Raw genomic sequence first — 17,172 nt, 5'->3', positions numbered from 1 at the left:
ACCACCCTCAACAACACGACTACGTGCCCCTGTACCAATTTCCCCCCCGTGATGACCCGCCGCCGTCGACGTCCCACCAGCATCAACTGCCGCTGTCGTCGGCGCCACCCCCGCATCTCCAACCCCCCATGGTGCTGGCACCACCGCTATCCTCGTTGGCCCATCACGCCCACCACCACTCAGTGACGCTGGTGGTGCTGCTGCATCCGCTGGAATTCTCCCTGCCCCACCGTCCCGGGCTCGAGTACCAGAGCCAATACTACGACCAGACTCATTATAGCCCATCTCAGCCTCCGCTGCTGATCGCCAGCTACAGCTATAACCAAAACGTGTCTCCCGTGCAAGGCCAGTCTCAGTATTCATCCAACTACGAGCAATTCACGCCGGTTAAGTCGTACCAACGGTCTCAGCCGCCTAATTTGGGCCACAAGGCCAACCAGCTTCTGATCTCAAGTCACATGGGTCTTTTTAGTCTTAGTGACAAGAAATTGGGGTCACCCAGCCAGGCTGGCGTTCCCGCCATGCCTCAGTCTTACCCATTCCCGCCACCTTTGCTTCCCCCGCAAACAATTCCATCGCTGCAACCTCAAGCTTCGGCAAACTCGCTTTCGGGGATAATTGACGAGTTGATGTTGAAATTAACTCTGGTTGATGCCGGCAACATCAATAACTATCTCCTTGCCGTGATGCATAAGTTGCTGCAAAACCCTCAGATACCTATCGATGACTTTTACAACATCTTGTACAATACTGAGCCTAACCAACCTGTGCCGCGGGTGTTACCACCGGATGAACGCGTCGATAAGACGTTCGTGAATCCGGGACTGACTGATGGCGTCATTGACGTGATTAACCAAATTCTCAACGTCTTTAAAAGTCCGAATATGTTGGTCGATATGTTTCCCGAATTGATCAATAAGGAGAACAAGTTGATGCTGATTAATTATCATGAATTGTTGCGTACGTTTCTTGCGATCAAAATCCTTTTTGACATGTTGATTGAAATGCCACAAGGTGATAAGGAGCCGCTGCACTACACCATCCCACGGTTGCTGATCTACAAGACTTATTATATCATTTGTCACAAGCTCATCTTGGGGTATCCTCTGTTGCTGAACACGGTGGGAGAGCAACAGAAACTCATTTTGGGCCAGCTGAAACTCGGCAAACTCATCAAGTTAGTGTATCCCGAGTTGGTCATCAAACGTTTAGGACTGCGTGGTGAGTCCAAGTATAACTATTTGGGCGTAATCTGGAACGACAAAATTGTTGACCACGAAATGAAGGAGTTATGCGACCAGAACGAGCTCCCGGAGCTTACTCATATTTTCAATAGTCAGGCAGCGCTGGCGCGGGTCGCTAGTCCTGAAAAGAGTCGTCCACGTATCAAGCCCAAGCAAGAGCCGTTTGATGATTTTAGCTACCATTTGCCTCAACCACCCCCGGTACCAGCAGAGCAACCCTCGTTGAACGCCGAACCATTGGTTCGAGGGCCAACATTGTCATTTATCAAGCCTTACTCCAAATACCCCCTTGATGATGTATTCACCATTCTTGATGATGGGCAGCCCAATTGGTTCCACAAGTTGGCTCATCGACTTTACGCTCTGGTCCCCATTATTCTGCAACAAGTTATCCATCAGGTTTTCCTTTCTAGTGAAAATTTAGCATCGAAGCTGCAGTTGCTTACTAATTTCATTGAGTTGGTCGTTAACCCAATTAATGCTAAAGCTGCTTCAGGATCTTCTATTGAAACCAACACTGACCTCAAGGTGTATCTCATGATTATTATTGAGTTATTGCCATATTTGTTGTTGATCAAGCTGGATGACGTAAACATTAATTTCCTCAAAAACTTACGTCTCAACCTTTTACATTTGATCAATCACTTGCATGGCCAGTTACGTAACGATGAAGGTAATGTTTTCAAGCAGGAAAATTCAACGATTTTCCTCATAATGCTCAAGAAGCTTATTAATTTGAATGATCTCCTAATCACGTTTATCAAGCTTATAATTAAGCCGAACGTCAAACTGATCATGCTGGTGGACATTGAGAATTTCTTAACAATTCATCAGCAACCGGATACCCAGGTTCCCGTCGATGATGACCTGTTCTTTCTCAACTTAAGTCAACGTACTGCATTTCTGGAGGGCAACTTTTCGTTCAGACTGGACATTTTGCTGAACGATTTGGTGTATACGCTTATTGGGTACAACTTTGATCCAATTCTGGGTGAACCCAAGCTGGTACCGCCTCCGCTGCAACTGTTGCTGATGAATTTCATCAATCAGGAGATCAGCATTATTGATAAGTTTTTTAAGCATGACCTTTTGGCATTTTTGAATGAATCGCTGTCGGAAGAGTCCGGTGAGAAGACCGACAAGGAACTGATTTTGACTCGCAAGGAGCTCAAAAAATTATTGCTGCTCATCAATTTGATTGACAAGCAATTGTTACTGAACCACTTTAAAGCCAAGTACCCCATTCTCATCTACAATAATTTCATCAACTTCATTCTTAATGATATTTTGAAATTCATTTTCTTGAAGCAACAACAATTGCTGTTACTGCGAGTCCAACGCAGTGATGATGGAGATGATGATGGCGGTGGCTCAAATTCGTTCGGCAATTGGTGGGTGTTCAACTCCTTCATTCAGGAGTATATCAGTTTGATGGGTGAAATCGTCGGTTTGCATGATTCTTTATGAACATGCGTTAGTTTTTCTTAGTGATAGAGATGCATACGTTAGTAATCGAGAACTATACCTCAACAACTTAAATGAGTAAGCCATATACATCTTAGCAAACCGGTGAACGAAGAATCTTGCCGATCGTGAAGCACATGGAATTCGAAAGGCGTGGTATAGCAAATTCATTGATTCGAAGCTAATTCTGATGATGATGATGATAATGTCCTATTTTGGCTTACATTATTTCAGGTTAGGGATCAATCCGTAGCTCAAAACGATCCCAAAGTCGACCCAAAGTGTGAAGGTTAAAATATTTACTTGGAACTCAATTGCCCGCCAAATTTCAAATTCTTGGAGTGGTCATATTCGTTCTCGCCCATGATTACAGAGCTCTTGATGTTTTGGAGCTCGTTGTCCACTATTCTAACAATGAATTTTCCTGCGATTGGTTCATTCGAAAGAAGAGCCCTTCGTCTTATTGAATAAACTCCGAATTGTGGCTGATTCCAGTCTACTATTGAAAACAATCCTAAATCTCTGAAACGAGATGGTGAGATAGTGTAATTTAATAATCACTGCAGAATCTCTGATATGTATGTAATATTGTGAAAAGTTTGAAGACTTCGAAAATTAAAATTTTGCGATCGTCAACACAAAACAGAACAAACTTCTCCTTTTCTTTATGTTTCTCTAAAACTTTCTTTGTCCGATAGTACCAATTATTCGGGGCCAAAGCACACGTGGTATACGTCCCGGCGGTTCGTGGGGATTTGCAGCCCGGGGTATTGATTCCATCGAAAAACGCGATGGCTATACTCCACAATTAATGATCCCAAAAACTCCGAACGCTATCAAAATTATAGCGGGGAACTCTCACCCTGAGTTGGCTGAGCAAATTGCTCTGAAGCTTGGTATAGACATTGCACAAGTCGGAGCTTTCCAATACCTGAATCAGGAAACTGGTTTCGCAGTGGGCGAGTCTTTACGTGATGAGGATGTCTACATCGTGCAAACTGGTTGCGGCGGAGACCTGATGAATGACTATCTTATGGAACTTCTCATTGCTATTTCGGCCTGTGTTACCGCATCGGCTCGCCGGATTACTGCTGTCATCCCGAACTACCCCTACGCTCGGCAAGATAGAAAGGACAAGTCCAGAGCTCCAATCACGGCGAAGTTAGTTGCCAATCTTTTACAAGTCAGTGGCTGTGACCATGTGATCACGATGGACTTGCATGCTTCCCAGATTCAAGGGTTTTTCAATGTACCCGTTGACAACTTGTACGCCGAACCAACGGTGTTACGTCATATCCGTGAAAACTTTGACCTCGATAATCTCATCATCGTCTCACCTGATGCCGGTGGTGCGAAGAGAGTGGCTCTGATTGCCGATAAATTAGACGTCAATTTCGCCCTCATCCACAAGGAACGGGCCAAAGCTAATGAGGTTCTGCGCATGGTGTTGGTTGGTGATGTCGAAGGCAAGGATTGTGTGCTTGTTGACGATATGGCAGACACTTGTGGCACTCTTTGCAAGGCTGCCGACATTCTTTTGGAACACGGCGCTAAGCTGGTGGTTGCCATTGTGACTCATGGTATCTTTTCCAGCAATGCCTTGGAACGTATTAACAACTCCAATCTCACTCAGGTGATTTGTACCAACTCCATGCCAGTTGAAAGCTTCAAGGAGAAGTGTCCCAAGTTGGAAGTGTTGGACATAAGTGCAACTCTCGCGGAGGCCATCAGACGTTTGCACAACGGGGAAAGTGTGTCTTACTTATTCAATAACCCCGTCTAACCTTGAGCAGTTAGCCAAGATTATAGAGCTCAATTAGTACAACCAAATCATAAAGTTGAATTTACTAGATGTAACACATCTTCATTTCAAAGTAGCCAAATTTACCTAGATCCTTAGATTTGGCTCGACCAGTATATAGAATGGAATTGGAGACGACATTTTACCTTGTCAGAGTCATAAATTTAATTCTGAAAATGATACAAAAGAACTGACACTTGGAAATTTTTAAATTGCTCATTTTATTCTCTTTTTTTTTTTATCCTTAGTTTTGCATTGATATCTAACTTAATAACTTACATACTCCTTAGAGGATCTCAAGTGTTTGTAAAGTCTTCGTTCTCGATACCCTGCGATCTGAGAAAGCCGACAACGGCGAAAAACTCAGTATATGGAGAGAATGTGGGGAGGCAGTTGTTCAGTAAACAGGTGACCGACGGCCCAAACCACGGGGAATTGAACCACGGTCTCTCCTCTCAGAGTGTACTAGCCAACTATACTATAGTTATAGGCGTCGTCACTTGCTTAGATGATATACTCCCTCTGGTCGAAGAGTTGAAGTAGAGAGCCATCAGTCGCCCGCGGGGCGAGCGATATCTCAGCATTCCATTCAGTAATGTGGGGTTGTGTTCAGAATTTATGTTGTCCCTTATTCTCTTTATTTCGACTAGAAGTTTGCGTTAGTATCGACCTGTAATTTTTAACACTAAAAATAGGTGTAGACTCACAAAGTCGACTTGGAGATACTTGAGTTACACTTGTATTTGCCAAATATACTCAGGAATCACTACATCTCCACATTTACCAGGCAGTTTCATCCTTGATATATCCATAGTCTTGCATTCAAATCTAAAATAAAACAACCTCAAGCATGAAAATTTTCATTCAGCGATTGGTTTGATATACAACGTTGTATATTTTGAGAAAAAGAATATACACCCCCAAACACAATGTAACTCGAGTCTGTGTTTTCAAGTAGAAAAATATTAGTCTTTGGTAGTATAACGGTTAGTATTTCCGCTTGTCACGCGGGAGATCGGGGTTCGATTCCCCGCCAAAGAGCATCCTATACTTTTTGCAACTTTTAGCCAGCTATAATTCAAGTGTTCGTTTTTGCCATCAATTTAGTATGGCTATTTTGCGGAATCCTGACGTTTGGTGGCTAACTGCGACCCAGGGCTCGGCATGGCACAAACTGTATGTATCGCTTGTCGTGGTGAGTGGCATGCAGCACAAAATTTGGACGAGAGAAAATCACGCTTTCGTGGGGTTCAAGGATTTCGATTAGCGGGAGTTGAACCCAGCTCACTAGTGTATTTGATAAGATTCATGTAGAATTTCATGCTACAATCATTCAATATAGGTCAATACGGCCTTTGAATTACCATCTATGTACAGTTTAATCAATAAGCAAACGCCGCAGCTTGCACAAGGAACCAAGGATTTCCTCCGCTCAAGGTGTATTGATTGTTAGCGATCTTAGTAAACTCCGTCTCACCTTGAGTAGCTTGCAAAACACCAGCTTGTTGGTAGAATTCCAATAACTTTGAAGTCTCGTCTTTGGTGAAGGGGGCAACCTCAATCGGCTTGACACCACCATTGGCCAACATAGCGTTGGCAATATCAATATCAAATAACCAAGCTTTTTCGTAAGGTGAGTGAACTTCAAGCCCAAGGCCTACCTTCATGGACTTGCGATGAGCACTGAAGTCTGAAGACTGAGCCAAGATGACGCCACCTTTAGTAAAGTTGAATTCACCGGAAACCACCTTGAGCAACCAATCCCCAATCTCAAGCTGAGAAACGTGCACCAGAGAGAAATCAGCATGGCGATATTCCGTGATTGGAAAATCGAACAAACCATTGGCGCGATCGATAGTCACCAAGACAGGTACGTTCTGTGATTGATGCTGAAGTTCCTCGACAAAAAATTGAAAGGCGTTGGTGGGACCATATTTTCCGAAATCGTGACAATCGTTGAGAAGATCGTACACAGTGTTCTCGCCCTTCACCAAAGTAACTTCTTTTCTGTCCTTTTCGTAAGTAAAGTCCCGCGACAACTTAAGTTGTTTGAATACATCAGCATTGGCGTTTTTGAGTTTCCAAATCCAGCGCTTGGTGAACATGGGTTGTTGGTACTTCCCCGTCTTTTGATTGAGGATGTAGTCTGACAGACCATCAACGATGGCATTAGCATTAGGAATGTGCAAGAAGACTGGCGCTTGAGTGGCGTCCAGAGAGTTTGCGAGGGCCATGGCTTGCATGAGAAGCGTCGACTTACCAATACCTTTAGCGCCAACGAGACACACACGGTTGTCCTTAGAAGGACCCTGAAGCTTAGAGAGCACCTGCTTCAGTATCTGTTCAGTATTGGTAGTGGTCATAGATATAGGTTCGCTGAACATCTCATGATGTTGATAGGGTTGAATCACTTTCAATTCATTGAATTTGGATTTGGTGGCATCCGAGTACTTGTAGAGGTCGCCCAAAGACTCCACGCTGGTAAGTTCGGGAACTTGTAATGGTTGAGCTCCCTTTTCGTAACCTAATTGGGTCACAGCCTCACGGAATTCATGGTGGGTCATCCCGCCTTTCTTCGCCTTCCCAACAGTCTGATCCTTTTTGGGCTTGAAGGATACTGACTTTTTTGCAGTATTGTGCCCCGTCGCCTTGGCAAGCACTCGCAGTGTCAGCAGGAATGCCCGCACATGGAGAGTGGTCCGGCTTAACATGGTGTCGGTCTCTAACCTTTCGATACAAAATTTTCACCGCGCGAATAGAGCTAGTGGGAGTTGTCATGAGCGGCAACGCTTAATGACCGGAGTGGAAGAGAGACGATGAGGAGATGAAACGATTTATATTCTTAAACAACCCAATATCGAGTTGTCGGTTGCGAAAGCTCCAAGCTTAGTTGACCTCATTGAAACTAAAACGCGACTTCAATCGCTTCCACATATGTATTGTCGAGGGTATATGCAATGATTTAGCACTCATATTTGATAGAGAGACCTTCTCCATCTGCAATTCTTTCCTACTAAGTTTCTTAGGTTCAACGAAGTAAAGTGGACGCGCCTGTTAGGAGCAGCTACTCATCCTCAGATCGCTGAAACATATCTCTTGAGTCAGGTCCTTATGTTCAAAATAACCTGGACTGCCCAAGTTGATCGCTAAAGTTTCAGCCCTAATATGGTTTCCTGAAACATTTTAAATGGCTTTGCAGTCAAGTGAGAAAGGGTTATGTGCACACCCGATCATAAATTTTCACCTCATCGCCATCGCACTAAATGATTGTTCGATCATTCACAAGATGGCTACATCAATCATCAACGAAAGTCAAGCCCAAGGATAAGGGCATTCCGAAGAAACCAAAGCATAATGCCTTCACGTTTGGGAAATTCAGCCAATTGAGCCCACCGCCCTCTCAAAAGAGTGACGATAGCTCCAGCAAACTCGTGAAAAAGCCAGTTTCTGCTACCATGGACCTGTTACTTATCTTTCCTACGGTAAGACAGGCAATGGAAAAGGAAATCAAAGAGAAATACTCCCTCAAATCGACATATGTCAAGCTGATTGATGACGTTGAAATTATACCTTCTCCCATTCAAGCTCAAGCTATTCCAATTATCAACCTGTCCCGGATCAATCGAGCCAAGCTGGATTCAGTCAAAATTCAGCGTGAATTAGAAGGACCAATGAGAGTATTCACGATGGCAGCTGAAACCGGACTGGGTAAGACCTGGGCATACTTAGCATCCGTGCTTCTGAGACTTAAAAAGCATGACTATGATACTTGGAGAACGTATGGTGTTGGTCGGTATCAGCAGGAAAGAGAAAAACCATTGGTACGAGCCATCATATTGGTCCCAACAAACGAGCTCGTCGATCAGGTTTATGATACGATCGCGACGGCGGCACTTGCGCCCATCGATCCGACGAAGGTGCCAAAGCAATATCAAGAGTTCGCCGCTCTTGAGTCGACGTTGGGTCTTCTGGTATTCTCATGGGGGCTGACCGTGGCGCCCACCGAGCTTTTTAAGGAGTTAAAGAAAGGTCGTGTCGATGTGGTTGTCACCACACCAGCCAAGATCACAGCCCTTTCCAAGCTCAAAAATATTCATCGTCCCTTCAAGTACTTTTCTCAAGTGAAGTATTGTGTCGTTGACGAAGCTGATACCTTGTTTGACAAGCTGTGGTTCGACACGACCACCAATATCGTTACAAGATTGGGACTGCTTGAAGGACTCATTCTATGTTCAGCCACCATTCCGCGAGAATTCAGTCAAAAGCTCAAGGAATTGTTCCCAAATAAGGGATCGGTTATCGAAATAGCATCGCCAGACCTTCATAAGCTCCCCAAACAAGTTCATTTCAAAGTCATTGATGCTCTGGAGAGACCCTATAACAATCAAAAAATTAGGGCGTTGGCACAATGTTTGTATGCTATTCAGCGTGACGGTACTGATCGTGGATATGTCAAGCGGGTGGTAGTATTCGTCAATGAGCGGGATGAAGTTGGCAAAGTTGTGAAGCAGCTAATTGAAAATTATCAGTGGAAACCACAAGATGTGTTATCAATCAGTGGAAATTTGAGTCCAGACCAGCGGCTGGATATGATTCGTCCGTTTGTGTCCGAACCAGAACAAACTTCCGACACCACAGGTGACAGCTCAATGAAGGTTTTGGTCACCACCGACTTGTTGGCCCGAGGAATCAACTTTCGCAGCGTTAAGAATGTCATTTTGATGGACCTCCCCAACAATTCTGTTGATTTGGTCCATAGAGTTGGTCGTACGGGACGAATGAGACAAGCAGGAAGGGTTTTTTTCATCGTTGATCGCAAAACTCGCAGAAGTTTTGCGAAAGGTATTCCGAAAGCCGTTAGATCTGGTCAGGTCATTGGCTAGCGAGGTAAGTTACCATGATGATACAAAAGATTTTCAAGACGTTAGACTTCTGATCTTACTTGAAGAGAAAATCTATACTCTGAGTACGTTACTAACGAAGACAGTCGAACACTGGAGGAATTCCACTTTTCATGCAATTGAAGAAGTTACTGTATATAGTATGCCAAAGAGGTTGACGCTGGTTGTTTTCTTCTTGGCAAACCGGTTGCGTGGATTATAGGCCTGGTAACTTGTGTAAATATATGATAGGCATGGTATGAAGCCATCGAAGCCCATCTACTTATCACCGTAGTCGAACCAGCGTGTGGCGCGTTGATCTGCAGATCAGCCCTCTTCGCCCCTCACATGACGTAGTCATCGAATTGGTCCGGGTGGCGCAAACACTAATTTATCGGCAAATGCGGCTTAAACTGCCGAACTGGAAAAAAAAAAAAAATACGTTCATTAAGCTGAGAAGGGGATCTGCAATGGCTCAGTTGTTCGAACTACGTGAATATCAATATATCTGTGATTAACAACTTCCATTCTGCATCTTATAGATTTCTCTGTATCACTTTTTATCGACGTCAAAAGAATGTTTAGAAGGTGCAAGGGCGGGTTATATGCAGAAATAGTCGTGCGCCGCCATATCTTAGCTTTAAAAGTAATATTCGTATCCTTAATTTCAAAGACATCGAAATTAACACTTACCATGTCCCAATCAACAACTTATATGGTTGAGGTACTGGCTTTACTTGAAAGGCTCCATTCATTGGAGACGATGCTGCAATACCAGAGGGAAGTTATCGAGGGATTACAAACAAGTCTCGAGAATGAGACTTGGCTCTCTCGCAAGAAGCGTAGAATACGCTGAGATTTGGAGTTGGGTAGCTAATATGTGGGTTTTTATAATGGGAAACTTGGTTTAGGTGTTTGGTTTGGGTGTTTGGTTTGGGTGTTTGATTTCAATAAACGGCTCATGGATTTGCATGATTTTATTTCACGGACAACTCTTTAGCTTGGGGACTCTACAACTGCAGTAATCAACAATGCAATTGATATCCACCCTGCTGTAGCCATACATTCTCGAAAACACGATTCTGGTAAGTATGTGAATCCCAAACATTTATATGGCTTGTCTTAGACAGCTGTAATCCACTGTCAGGGCCAGTAACCATCAATGCGAACATGACGGTGACTGTACCTCACTTGCTGTTTGCCCCGCTTGGGACCATTGCTGCCTCGTCGTGGAATCCGACGTCTACGGTACGAGTGTGGCTTACCCCATTTGACAGTGTCAACCTCATTCGCTCAGAATCACAAGAAATGTTTACTGTGGGTAGCAGCAGATTGGCCTGCGAAGCGGCTCTGTTAGGTGCCATGTCTGGTTGGAGACTTCTATTATTCAACAGATCCAACTCTAATCGAGTGATTGATCTCGACCCCGAACACCATCTTGAAGAGGCGGTGATCACAGACAAGTTCAGTCGTTTTCGTGAGCGGTATGAGGCACCTCATTACCCAATTGTTTTGTGCCATGGCTTTTCAGGATTTGATAAGCTTCAACTCGTCCCAGATCTTGGCATCAAGTCAACTGACAACGAACTTATTCAGCGTGGATTGTTTGAGGTCGACTACTGGTACGGTATCAAGGAAGCGCTTTCTAAGTTGGGTGCGACGGTGTTGACAGCAAAGGTTTCAGCTTTTGGTACCATTGAGGATCGTGCTAAGGAACTTCATACCTTCATTGAGGCCCAAACTGAGGAATTACGTCAAAAATCCAAGAGCGAAGTTTATCATCCCACATCGTCTACAACAGGGCATCATCATGATGGTAATCAACGATTTGAGGGTAGAGAGTCACCAGAAAATACTTCCAAGGCCGATTTAGTGAAGATTAATTTGATTAGTCATTCCATGGGAGGATTGGATCTGCGTTATCTCATACATAAACTACATACTGACAGCTCGATAAAGCGAAGCTACAAAGTTGCGTCGCTTACCACGATTTCCACTCCCCATCACGGTTCAGAGTGCGCTGATTTCATTGTTGATTGGATTGGCAACAATAAAGTGCTCAAAAAGTTATGTCCGCCTCTGGTCTTTGAGATGACAACCGAGGCTATGAAAAAATTCAATTCAAAAATCACAGACGATCCGGATGTGAAGTATTTTAGTTATGGGGCCCGATTTCAGCCAAAATGGTACAATGTGTTCAATTTGACCTGGAAAATCATGGCTCATCAAATCAAATCCAACAATAAGGACAAGGTGTTGTCTGACCAGTTGAAAAAATACATGCTAGAGAACGATGGTGTTGTCAGTGTTCAGTCATCTCACTGGGGAACCTATTTGGGTACCCTTGACGAGGTTGACCATTTGGACTTGATTAATTGGACAAATCGCACACGAAATGTGGTGGATAAAGTATTATTTGCTGAAGAGCCCAAGTTCAATGCAATTGCACTATATCTTGAAGTTGCAGACAGTTTGAGTAAAAGAGGGTTTTAATAGGTGTATGGATATAGAGTATTTAGACTTGCACGCCGTCTCAATATGTGGGCACATAATCAATAGTCATTTTGACATCGACAATAGTACCCTCTGTGATTCAGTAATTGAATCTCTTAATTTGTTTGGCAACATCAGAACAGTATTTTTCGATATTTTCAACTCCCTCGGCAATTTCGTCCAAATTAGAATTCCTCTCAGTATCATGTACATCCTCCCATGAGATACGTTTCACTACGGAGCATTTCCTCAACTCACTAGTCAACCAATTTCTGAACTCAGCCACAACGAGCTCCTTTTCCATGGAATTCAAGATCTTGAGTTCTGTAAGAAGCTCATTTCTGCGAACGTTGATCTCAGACATACTGCCACCCAATCTCTTTGCAGTATTACACGTCTGTTCATCTCCATATGTTTGCAACCAACTAGACGAGTGATCATAATTCAAAATGAATGAAGCATTCTTGAATGCCGCCACCGACAGCAGGTTTGCATTATCAAGATTGACGTCAAGCAACTCATACACGTCATTCATATGTATAGAACGCTGAATGTTGATAGGCTTGCTGTGGACAAATTTGTCGGCTGTATCCAGAGCTTTTCTAACAGCCCAATAATTGATGGACATTCTGCTAGAAAGAATCAAATTGAATATCATCGACACAGCACATAAAGTAATCAAAAGCTTGTTCATGGTCACGGAAGAGATCGTTGCTTTCGCAAAGCGGATGACACCTCTTACAAGTAGCACTATCACTCCAAGGATAATAAGGCACACGCGCTCGAGAAGGACTCTGTTTACGTCCAAAAATCTGTAAGTTATTGTTGGAATCGGTTCCTGCTTGTATGGCAAGTCTGTGATACTCAATTTCCCATAAAAGTAGATTGCTTTGGCAACCATGCCGTGATGGCCAACCTCTTTTACTACCTTATGCAAAGCTTTATGAATCTCACTGGCATGTGTGAGGCTGATAGTGTGGCATAACTTATCAATTCCCCAACTGAAAATGGACCGCGACGTGAAATTTCGCCGTGAGTAAACGTAAACTTGAGATCGTTTGCCAGCAACACCCACAATGACAAATTTATAATCCAAGGAAAACCGCGATCCCAAGAAGAATTCAAAATAGGACATGCTGTGTGTGAAAGTGTAGTACTCGTCGTCATACATGTTGTCAATGACTTGTTCCACTTGTACAGCTTGGCACTTGTGATTATAGCGTGTTTCCACGTTGAAACACCTCCACATATCGGTAGAGTTGGCATCTGTACTATTATTTTGTCGATACGGTGGAACCCCAACACGCCATGGTTGCACAGGAAAACAATCAACCTTCGAAAAGGTCAGAGTTTCTCGAAGCACAATCAGATGATCTCCCAATAGTGCGTGAAAAAGTGCTTTCGGGCTAAGATTGTAAATATCAACACTCGAGTAGGTATAATCGTCTCGAAAGTTGGTGCGGAAAACGTGAGACTTTAGCCCCGGTTTTTCTACCACTGACAGAGTAGGTGCACCTGCTTCTGCTAGCAAATTGCTCCCCTTTGAATGCAACAAGCTATAAACGCGTTCTTGATGAGTTACCAGCTTCGCAAGTTGGGCAATTAGATGAAGTTTGTATGAGTCTTGAAGATCATCGTTAGCGTTCTTATCAATTTCTTTCATTTCATCGAGTAGTTTCTCGATACCTTTTGACTTGTTGCTTGTGGCGTTCGATATCAACAGAATGATTTTTTTCTGTATGGCACGTCCATCATCCAAAAAGAGTTTGATTTTAACGCTGCCATCAATGGTGTAAATCTTTAAGTAGTCAAAATTCTTTTGGGCAACATGATCCACTGACACCAAGCGGTTTACTTTGTCCTTAAAAAGCGCAACGAATCCCAGCGCCAACATGTAAAAGTATACGTGATCCTTTGTAATGAAACACCGACCACTTAAATCTTGACGTGAATTTGGCAGCCAGATGCAACGAAAGGAAAGAAGACAATATTCGTTTGGCTCAACAGCTGTTTCGAAAAGCGCTCTCAACTGGATATCCTCAGGTACCAAGCTCGCGGGGTAGTACTCAGGGTAGCTCCCTCTTTGAACGGACTTTCCATTACCGCCTTCCTCCTCCGTCGAGGTGTTGCCTGGTAATTTACCATTTTCTATAGGTTCCTCACTTGACAGTGTGACGGTGATATCGTTTGTAGAATAAGGCAGCAATGCTGTCAGTCTGTGAGTTCCCAGATTTTCATGAAGATAATACACACCCCAATTTACAGAGCCCCAAATGTTTGCCGTGAGCGCAGATGGCAAAGGGGTCGCCGGAGTTGTAAGGTATGCAATGATCAGAGTTTTTGTGGTCCCAGTCATGAATGGTGGTCTTATGGTAGGGATTTGGTAGTAAATGTGCTTAACAAACAACTCTTCGTTTTGCGAAATGTGACTAGACAAATTGTTGGACGTGATAACATTACCTCTTCCGTCAACACATCGAAGACTGGTGAGTTGTCGGTCAACGGCACTGGGTTGCGTCAGCGCAAATTCCAGAACTAGAGGAGGAAACCTACCCAGAGCGACGTCCAAAAGATGCTGATCATTTAAAGGGTTCTGTGCAATACGGTGTCGCTCATTATCAAATACTTTGAGCCACAGCTTCAAATCACTCAACAGTTCTGCCTGGAGAATGATCAGCATACCACTTGTTTTCAATTCAAAGCAAAAGCGACGATCCTCATTGGGGTAATATTTCGCGTTGCATAAAAGTATACCGATCTTGTCAGTTTCTTGAACATAAGTTCCTTGAGGCAGAAGAACAAGCATTCCAAACACACCTCCTTTGAAAAAGCACCATCGCCTCACCCATACTGGTTTAGAAAGATTATCATACCATGTTTTCATGAATAGATATCCATGCTTTTCAAAAGCGGTTTCATTCGAATTCGCAAGCATTCGTCTATTGATGGTCAGAGTACGATAATCTTCGGGATTTTGCGACGGTGTGCACTGTGCAATTGCCAGGTCTTCAACTTGTTGTCGACTTATATACATGTCTCGTTTGAATTTTCCCAAACTTTCGGAATACATCAGACTCCAAGCTTGGATTCGATGAATCTTGTCCCACAGTTCACGATAACCAGGCATTACTGTATCACTAAACAACAGACGCTTAGTTTTCCACAAATTAGTCAGCATCTTAACTAAGTACAGGTCGAGTTGACTGCTCAATTGGTTAATCTCAATGACCAAATCCAATGATGCATGAATGTAAGCTTTCCGGACCTTGAAGAGTTCCTGAGCATCTTCAACAATCATTGACGCATCTTTAGTTTTTGAAGTACTTGCGTACAATGCCAAGTAACGTTCGTACTTGTGTTGATTCACCTCAAAGCGTTGCCGTACTTCCTTATAGTGGGCGATGCTTTTCTGCATAATGCTGTTAAGACTCTCAATTGAGGTAAGATTAACTTGCAACATAGATAAGGCAAGTCCCCATAACCGTCTGAGACCCTCAAGTGAAGTTCTAAGCGATTGCACTGTATACTCCTGATCGATCAACCCATCTTGCAAAAATGTCGGAACTAAATGCTCAAGGAACGAATTGAAGAAAGACTGAAGTTCTTTAAGGTACAGTGGAAGCTTTCGACACAGCAGAACAAGAGCCCTAAGCCATTTTTCAACGTTATCAACCTGTATATCCAAGTGGTTCACAGATGCTCTGAATGACGGCAGATCAAGCGCAGCCTCTTTAAGGTTCACAGATATAAGCTTGAACTGCTTAGTCATAATCTTTTGGGATTGAGTGGATGCCTGGGTGGATGCTTCCACCGTCGGCTCGGTTTCGGGATACTCACTCAGCATTACCGATTGCGCGACATCCGTGAGTGTTTGTATGCGGCGAATGCGTGGACTAGAAAAGTGGACTGTTGAAGATGCTTTGCTTGAGCCATACTTATACCATTGTGACGTATTTGTATGGCAATTCAACATTATACAACGGATAGGAGTCCTACGAATTTTTGCATGTTCTTGGGCAGTTCAATAACTGTACACCTTGAGATTACGTAGCCTTAGCCGTTAGTTTCAGGGATCGTAATGCATCTCGAATAGTTTAGTAAATTTGCTTGCTTTTCGGGTCGAGACCTCTTAGATTGCATTCATGACTAGTTGGTGTATATTTTTGATATCAAGCCGTTTGCAATTATAAAATGCAAGAGCAAACGTAAGAATCGATTCGTAACGTCCGGCCATCAGCCGCCGAATTTGCAACAGATTTCAGAATGGATCTTTGTATGATAAAAATAATTGCTGCGCCGTAGGTGACCAATTCCAGCATTAATTGCGACTGGAGATACGCGGAGAAAGATATACGATTTGAATATCGTTTGGCAAAAATTGTTTGGCAAAAATTAGTCTAATCAGCCAAAGTTCGGAGAGCTACCCAAAGTGCCAGCAATGCATACGCTGTCCACAAACGGCCCTGGCTAACAATGACTAAAACGTTGAGACTCCACCACCACCATGTGGATAAAATAGAAGCTAGCCTCGTACATCTAAACCCCGCGTTTGCTAACATCATCGCTAGAACGTATGCATCATAATTTCCATCGGCAATATATGAAATTAAAGCCACTGGAATAAACGCCCACTTTGACGCTCCCAAGGACAAGTATACTTGATATGTCGCCAATTGTAAGGCGTCCTCTCCTCGATTGTTGTAGTACAAACAAACACTGACGAAAGCCCATAAAATTCCTAGAAGCCACGCAATCCGTTGCCTGTTGGCAGCAGACACCCGGCGCTTAACATTAGGATACTCGAGAAAAATCAAAGCAATCAAGGTGAATGTCCCCGCCAACACAAGAGGGTGTTGCCTCAGAGAATGACTGATTGGCTTTAGTATGGCCAATAGGGCCAAAACCGCCAGACATCCTTCGATTTGGTCCGGTCGAGGACTCATCGAAATGAGTGTGGTTTCGCGATTCCTGCACCTACTGTATGAGGCTCGAAAAAACGACGCCACAAATACGATCGTCGGACCCGCACGTTACTCCGCCGGGCCACATACGAATTAGGCGATAACCCGGGCCGATATCGGAAATGAGTAATTCGCTAGGCTCAAGTTCATGATTGGAAGAATAATCAGCGTTGCGTGCAGACTCACATTCGAATCATGGGTGTTTAGTCCCAGGAATTCACTTTGGATGATCAAAACCTGTTGGAGCAATTTGTCATGCTCATGACGTAACCACATGATTGCACAATCGCTACGTATTTAACGGTGACGGCAAGGTACTGCACGCTCGT

General features: G+C 43.7%; 7 protein-coding genes across 7 annotated transcripts; 4 read left to right on the top strand and 3 right to left on the bottom strand. All coding sequences in view use genetic code 12, as the record gives it.

Moving 5' to 3' along the window:
• Positions 1-128: 128 nt before the first annotated feature.
• RFX2 (Rfx2p) lies at positions 129-2,711 on the top strand (the record flags this gene model as incomplete). Its single annotated transcript, XM_034157878.1, has 1 exon — positions 129-2,711. One exon carries the CDS (start codon positions 129-131, stop codon positions 2,709-2,711), a length of 2,583 nt encoding a protein of 860 aa, XP_034014814.1.
• An 808-nt stretch (positions 2,712-3,519) lies between these two features.
• Positions 3,520-4,491, top strand: DIURU_000494 (ribose phosphate diphosphokinase subunit; the record flags this gene model as incomplete). Its single annotated transcript, XM_034157867.1, has 1 exon — positions 3,520-4,491. The coding sequence occupies one exon, from the start codon at positions 3,520-3,522 to the stop codon at positions 4,489-4,491; it is 972 nt and encodes a 323-aa protein (XP_034014813.1).
• Positions 4,492-5,891: 1,400 nt separating this feature from the next.
• On the bottom strand, positions 5,892-7,073 carry DIURU_000493 (mitochondrial 37S ribosomal protein mS29; the record flags this gene model as incomplete). Its single annotated transcript, XM_034157856.1, has 1 exon — positions 5,892-7,073. One exon carries the CDS (start codon positions 7,071-7,073, stop codon positions 5,892-5,894), a length of 1,182 nt encoding a protein of 393 aa, XP_034014812.1.
• Positions 7,074-7,772: 699 nt separating this feature from the next.
• On the top strand, positions 7,773-9,392 carry DIURU_000492 (ATP-dependent RNA helicase; the record flags this gene model as incomplete). Its single annotated transcript, XM_034157845.1, has 1 exon — positions 7,773-9,392. One exon carries the CDS (start codon positions 7,773-7,775, stop codon positions 9,390-9,392), a length of 1,620 nt encoding a protein of 539 aa, XP_034014811.1.
• A 1,167-nt stretch (positions 9,393-10,559) lies between these two features.
• DIURU_000491 (triglyceride lipase) lies at positions 10,560-11,882 on the top strand (the record flags this gene model as incomplete). The annotated part of the gene is made up of 1 exon (XM_034157834.1): positions 10,560-11,882. The coding sequence occupies one exon, from the start codon at positions 10,560-10,562 to the stop codon at positions 11,880-11,882; it is 1,323 nt and encodes a 440-aa protein (XP_034014810.1).
• A 100-nt stretch (positions 11,883-11,982) lies between these two features.
• On the bottom strand, positions 11,983-15,726 carry DIURU_000490 (uncharacterized protein; the record flags this gene model as incomplete). The annotated part of the gene is made up of 1 exon (XM_034157823.1): positions 11,983-15,726. The coding sequence occupies one exon, from the start codon at positions 15,724-15,726 to the stop codon at positions 11,983-11,985; it is 3,744 nt and encodes a 1,247-aa protein (XP_034014809.1).
• Positions 15,727-16,279: 553 nt separating this feature from the next.
• Positions 16,280-16,825, bottom strand: DIURU_000489 (uncharacterized protein; the record flags this gene model as incomplete). Its single annotated transcript, XM_034157811.1, has 1 exon — positions 16,280-16,825. One exon carries the CDS (start codon positions 16,823-16,825, stop codon positions 16,280-16,282), a length of 546 nt encoding a protein of 181 aa, XP_034014808.1.
• Between the last annotated feature and the right edge of the window lie 347 nt (positions 16,826-17,172).

This window comes from Diutina rugosa (genome assembly GCF_008704595.1).
Source record: "Diutina rugosa strain CBS 613 chromosome Unknown scaffold16_size293850, whole genome shotgun sequence".
NCBI classification, from domain to species: domain Eukaryota; kingdom Fungi; phylum Ascomycota; class Pichiomycetes; order Serinales; family Debaryomycetaceae; genus Diutina; species Diutina rugosa.
The sequence above is the reverse complement of the archived record's forward strand: the minus strand, read 5'-3'. Positions and strand labels throughout refer to the sequence as shown.